Source organism: Austrofundulus limnaeus, unplaced genomic scaffold, assembly GCF_001266775.1.
Source record: "Austrofundulus limnaeus strain Quisiro unplaced genomic scaffold, Austrofundulus_limnaeus-1.0 Scaffold65, whole genome shotgun sequence".
Taxonomy (NCBI): Eukaryota; Metazoa; Chordata; class Actinopteri; order Cyprinodontiformes; family Rivulidae; genus Austrofundulus; species Austrofundulus limnaeus.
Window position 1 is genome coordinate 1460058 of NW_013952467.1, and position 6963 is coordinate 1467020.

General features: G+C 39.5%; 1 protein-coding gene across 1 annotated transcript in view; it reads left to right on the forward strand.

Moving 5' to 3' along the window:
• gpr139 (G protein-coupled receptor 139) overlaps window positions 1-5540 on the forward strand; it is a 12731-nt gene extending 7191 nt beyond the window's left edge. Inside the window, exon 2 of the mRNA XM_014010113.1 lies at window positions 3698-5540. Within this exon, the coding sequence (XP_013865567.1) occupies window positions 3698-4683 (986 nt within the window). The 3' untranslated portion in view covers window positions 4684-5540. The remainder of the gene's footprint in view (window positions 1-3697) is intronic.
• The last annotated feature ends 1423 nt before the right edge of the window (window positions 5541-6963 follow it).

Sequence of the window (6963 nt, forward strand, 5' to 3'; positions counted from 1 at the left end):
ATGTTAATGAGGATTTTTTTTTCATGTCATTTAAAAAAAAGAAACCTCAAATAGTATTTGAATATTGAGATATCACAGCTGGAATGAAACAAAAGCTTTCATAGCTTACAGGGAAAATCTTAAAATTTGAAGGCATTTTTCCTCAAAATCGGGTTTTTGGTTGCTAATGCTCAAAAAAGTGCTTCAAAAGAATTTTTAGAATAATGTTTCAGACAGTTCATTGAAATTATACATTGATAACACATTTATTTGTTATATTTTCACAAAATGTCATTTTTGCAAGTGTTTTAATCAAAACATTATCTGCCTATTTCTCCACGTACAACTTTTAGACTTAATCCTCATTTCGATGTGATGGGTCACTATTATTTTATAGATCAGCCCTATATGTGCACAAATATGGGTTTACTGAATTTCCCAAACAACTATGACTTCTTATTTATGATTATTGGTAGACAGTAAACTAATGAATTGGTGCATCACTAAGAATCTGCTTAGTTTTACATATTCAGAATCAAACATTTAGAAATGTGAGTGTGTGTCTGTGTTCTTTGTGTCTTCTTGCACGCACGTCTCTACTCATTATCCTGAGCCCACTTTGTAACTTGCAATCTCTTGATGGTGGCTGGTGCTGTGAAGTGTGATGTCCCAGACTCTAAGATGTCATATTTAATCCAATCCTGGATCTATTATTGCAGAGAGGGACACGATCACACATGCCGCATGTCCAGTGATGGTCACTAACCACATTAAGGTCTTCAAAGTTGCATTGCAATGTCAGAAAGCTTTTTGTTTGCTGTAACAGACTGGACGTGGCTTGATGCTGTGCCAGCAGGTTGTATTCAATCTGGTTTGCCATGGGAAAGCACTCTGTATTTACTGTAAGCTGAGCTTTAAAAAAAGGTCTCTGGATTAAAGCTGCAGTATAGGTAACTTTTATAAAAATGTATTTTTTTAATATATTTGCCAAAACTGTCACTGTTCTGACAGATGGATATGACAGATAATCTGTGAAATAAGAAGCTCCTCTGGCTCCTCCCAATCCACAGATAGCCAGTGTGTGCTGCAGCTGTTCTAATGGTGGAGAAACAACCATTGGGTGGGGGGGTGTCCTGGTCCTGTAAGGTGGTGTTGTTTAACTTTTAGATTCCACTTTTATTGTTTTTTATAAGTCCACTGTTCTCTTAAAACTCTCAACTACAGCTTTAAACACACCTGATCACCWGCAGTATTCATTGGGTGTTCTTATACCCAAAAGGGCCAGCCTTAAGATGTGAGCTCAGTTACTGTACTTGAGCTCCAAAATGAATGTTTGTAGATCTGGGATTTAAAGTTAAGAGATGATGACAGGGCTAGCAAAAACAAAGCAAGGAACAAACTAAAGTAAACAAAAACAAAATGAAAAATAAAAGGAAAGCACAAGTCGGTCCTGACTAAAACTAACAAAACCATGACAAAAGTAGCTGTTAAAATTAGGAAAATAGTTCTTTTATCATCAGAACTTGTAATGAAGAATACACTCCCTTTTTAAAGTACTATCATTATGTTATTTAAACTCTTTATACTTTAATGTGAAACTAACTGGAAATTCTCCCTCAATGCATTGTTTTGTGTGGAGTCATGTTGTTGGAATGACTAAGTTTCCATTTGCAAACTGTTTTAAGACACAGCAGGCAGGATTTTACTGAAAATCCACTGATACCGCTGATCATAACTCAAGTGATTTTTTTCCACTTGGTGGGTTTTCCTCCAATTGCACAGATGCAGTCTGCACTAAGTGTAGGTTCTCTTGTGTGCTTGGTTTAATTAGTGTTCATTTGCCTCAAATGACATGTGTCATGATTCGTGGGAGTTGCAGACAGAAGACAAGATGCTCAAAGAAAAAAATGAATTTATTTGCAAAAATCAAAATGCTGATGTGGCAGCAGTTCCGCTTACAAGTATAAACTCAGCGCTGTGCACAAGGAGAGGAAAAACCTAACCAGCTGTAAACAGCACAGCGCAGAACTGAGGAGCTAACAGACAGGCACAGAATATAAAGGAACACTAATGAACATAAATCACAAACACCTGGGGAACTGACAACAGGTGGCAGTGGGCGTGGCAGGAGCAGAACCGAGTGGAGGACACACAGGAACACTGGGGAATTAAAGAAACACTGGAAAGGACAACAAAAAAAAATCCACAATAAACACAAAAAGACTAAGAACAAAACACAGATGCCAAAAAAGGTGGAATATTTTGAATTAACAGTGTGAGGTTGTCATTTTCTGTCTAAGTACTTTGGTTCAGATAAAAACAAATTTTGTCTCCGTTCACCCGGYTGCAGTGAGTTTTTGAAATGAGATCTGTCTGAGACGTGTCAAAGTCCCCTTTTGTCAGAACATAAATTCTTACCATTTATTATCACCAACCACCATTAAAGATTAGCAGATATGTCTGTTATTACTTGTGTGTGTTTTTGGATTTGTCTGTTAACAAAATACCTTATGAATTGGTGGACACGTTTTAATATCCTCTCAACATAATCATTGGATGTATCTTGAATTGATTAACTTTAACAGTCAACCCATTTTAAGATGGCTGCCACAGCTGATAAAGCTTAGTGAAAATGGTTATAAGTAGTTTTTGAGTTAAAATCTCACCAGATTAATCACAACACAATGAAACAAACTTACCAGCACTAATGATTATATTYGAAACTCATATATTAAAGATATTGAAATTCTTTACTTTCACATCCATGAACTCCCTGATTGTAAGAAAAACATCCATCTTCTTTACACCCTCTATTTGTTTACAGTTTGAATTTAATGGAAATTATGAGAATAATTTTGGACTTGACAGTTTTGTGGTTTCATATGAGTTATGTTTTCCTTTCTTGCAGAGTCATAGTTTATCCAGTTACATAACTGGATAAATCCTATCCAGATTTTATCTAGCCACTTTTTTACCTTCTTTATGCAAAAGATTTGATCTGCCATGGATGTTTACTACCCTATGTCTTGTAAAATAAATTTGGATTGAACAGATACTTGTCAGCATTAATGACAAGCATCTTGATGCGTATTAGGATGAAGGCTGACAGAGAGGCAGACAGGCAGAAATGGGCTGTCGTTGCGCTTTGTTCCAGAAGTTAAATCGCTGGTGGCAGGGTAGCAGACAGTAGAGCCAAGACTGTGATGTTGCTCGTTACCCTCATTTTTTTTGTTGTGACTTTGCTGTTGATTAGAGATAACAATTTGGCCAAAGGGAGAGAGGCAGGTGCAGCTGGAATTACACAGCAGGAGTCAACAAAAAGAAAAGAGCACAACAAGCTGTGAAAGGATTATTGTTAAGGGAACAATGACAGACCTGGATTTTGGTTTGTTTTTTTTTTTTTTTTGTGTAGTGTTCACCTTGCATGTGCTTCAGCTGTTGATCGCATTGGAAAAAACTCAGTCCAGTTTAACATCTTAATATTTTTTTGCATGTTTCTTGTTTGTCTGCAGTGTCTTTGTTGCTGTGAACTGCTTTCTTCTTACTGTCTGGTTTATTGCTGGTTGGTTCAATCTGCAGAGTCCACTAACACTCATTCTCTCTGTCTCCCTCCCTGCCCTCACCTGTACCCATTTCTTTTCCACTTTCCCATCATTTTTTTCAATTTTCTATGACCATCTACTTTCCAATCTTCTTCCTGCACCCTTCCCTCTTCCAGCTAACATCCTGACAGTGGTCATCCTGTCCCAGCTTGTGCTGCGTCGTCAGAAGTCCTCCTACAACTATCTCCTGGCTCTGGCCGCTGCCGACATTCTAGTTCTACTCCTTATCGTTTTTGTTGACTTCATTTTAGAGGATTTTATTTTGGGTTCATCGCTGCCAACATCATTAAACAGCACCGTGCAGCTTCTGGAGTTCTCCTCCATCCACACCTCCATCTGGATAACGGTGCCTCTCACCATTGACCGCTACATTGCCGTTTGCCACCCTCTTCGCTACCACACGGTCTCCTACCCAGCCCGAACACGCAGGGTGATACTTGTCGTGTACATTGGCTGCTTGCTCTCTTCAGCACCTTATTACTGGTGGCCTGAGCTCTGGCACAGCCTACCTGGTGTTGGGAATGCTGATGAGGGAGGAGGAGAAAGCAACAGAAAAACTGTGGCCCAACATGTCCTTGTGTGGGTACACTGTGCCACAGTCTACTTCCTGCCCTGCATGGTTTTCTTTTCCCTCAACACCATCATTGTGCAGAAACTTCGCAAGCGTCGTAACTGCTTCAGACTTCGTGGATACTCAACCGGAAAGACCACCGCRATTCTTCTCGCCATCACCTCGGTCTTTGCTGTTTTATGGGCACCACGCACCCTCATGATCCTCTACCACTTCTACTCACCTCCACCAGCTTCACAAAGTGCTGCCCGTCTGCTCCACATGCTTACTGACATATCGAACATGCTGGCATTGCTCAACACTGGTGTCAACTTCTTTCTCTACTGCTTCATCAGCAAGCGTTTCCGAGGCATGGCGGCCAACGTGCTCCGAGCCCTTGTCCACTGCCGGAAACAGTCACCACCCTTTTACGCCAGCCACAACTTCTCCATCACGAGTAGCCCCTGGATTTCACCAGCCAACTCCCACTGCATCAAGATGTTCGTGTACCAGTATGACAAAAATGGGAAGCCCATCTGTATCTCTTCCTGAGTCCACCAGCAGCCCCAGCCCTCAATCATTTGGGAGCACATTAAGGCTTTGTCTCTGTGGCAACTAGCTTTGCCCGTATGGGACTCGTTAAGGCTTGAGAAATGTCAACACGCCCAGAGAGCACAAGTGACAGTTTATCCAGTTGTCAGTGATAACAAAGTAGTTGGCTTGCAAGTTGCAACATCAGGTGCATGGCAGAAAATAACAAAGCCTCCTGTGTTTGACAACAGTATCCATAAAGCAGCCAGCAGCATCAAATAAATACGATTGTTTCCATCATGCAAAAAGACATTTGCTGTGGATGACAGATGATAGAGTATTACCACATTTTCCAGTGATTATAAGCCACTGTTTGAGTCATATAAACCAACAAACAACACACTGACCTTGGTGAAGCATTACGGTTCAGCCATGATGCTCCCTGTTATACTCTGCTAATAATTTGAACCGCTTTGTCTGTCTATTGGGACATATTTCCAAGAAGCAGAGATCCAGCCAGATCCCTGCACATCTCACCTTAAAGGAGTGATTCACTCACACAGACCCATGGATGATGTATCTACAGCCCATGATTCTGACAGTCTCTTCAGTCTTTAATAAGCAGGGGCAACTCAAAGGCATGTTCCAGGTGACTCTCATAAAATGAACAACGCTGTGACTTTCCTCGTGTGTGCCAAGCTCATTTTATTAGCGTATGTCACGTACAAGTCAGTGCTCAGAAGGAAAGACACACCTCCAATCTCTCAGACTGCAGTAGGACAAGTAAGATCTCTGCTTATTTTTGGTAAAATATTTATTCATGGTAGACTTGACTGTTATTGTAGCTTTGCAAAAATCCAAGACAAGACAAAAAAAAACTTAACCTGGACCTGGTGTAGCACCGAGGTGTCATTAATCTAGTTATCTCATTACCATTGTTACAATGAGGAAATTTCTTCTGCTAAGAGATAGTCCTCTATTAACTTTTAATGGTCTTGATGACTTACTGTTAGCCATTATTTAGCTGAATATAATGAATGTAACTTAAGATGTCTTTAACCCTTTAGCTTTCTAAAAGATTAAGAAACAGAGAGAGATAGAGAGGACGTCACTATGTGAGACCGTACAATTCAGCACAATACAACTTGATACAATACACTACAACGCAATAAAATGCAGTACAGTGCAATACAAGACAGTACAATATGGTACAGCAGATTCAAATTTAATATGACAGAGTACAATTCAATATGATTCATTACAATACTAGGGATGGTAGTAATTTTCAACTTTTTAAAACCTACTTAACGTTGACAATTTCAAAGAATTAATGTTACTCACTACCATCTCTTTTTTGTTTTTACATTAGGACCTGGTAGTGACCTGCCAAGTTGTTTCCTAATGTTTTTCCCCCAAAGTGTTTTTTTTTTCGACACAACACCGACTCCTCACCCCACCTGAGAAAAAAAGTCACAACTTGGAGCAACCCCAGTGTCTATCTGCATCTTATTTTATTTTGAAAGGATTCTAAAGTTGAAACATTAAGCAGTGGCTAAGATTAGTGCTCATTTAAACTTATTTCTTTCTTTCACTTTGAGTTTCTTGCTGTGCTAATACTTCAGTTAGCCCTGCATATGAAAAGGACAAAATAAGCATGCATTGTAAGATGTGTTGCTGCAAGTTATGTTCTGGTGGCCGGTGACGAAAGGGTATTGCAAATTTGAAGAAAAGTTTAAAAACCATTGAAGAGTTTTTGCTTAAAATGCCCATCTCTGTACAATACAATAGGACACTGTGCAATATACTACAATCCATAGATACAATCCATTAATGATGTACATGTACTGCAAACACTTCAATACAGTATACAGTACTTCAATGTCCCAGTAGCTGCCTTCACAGAAGATCCATAAAACAGTAATAATTTATAAATACTGTATATATTCTCCACATTATATTTGGTTTGTTTGTACCCATCTAAAAACCTCATTGTTTTTCTGAGCCACAGTGACACTTTTCAGGTCTATTTATTCTGCCTGTAGCCAGTGGTGTTTCTGTAACATTTTCCACCAAAAAAAAGGTCCCATACATCGCATCGGTGTCACTGCAGCTCTGTTAAAAAAAATAAAAGCATAACACACACACATACTTGTGCTGTACAGCCCACAGGCAGAGCACACTGATCAGTGCACATTCATTCTGTGGACACCATGGGGCATTAGCAGGGTTAATCTGTCTAGTGAGAATAAAACAGTATTAAAGGGCAGATTTCTGCTAAAACCTGTCTGAAGAGATCAGACA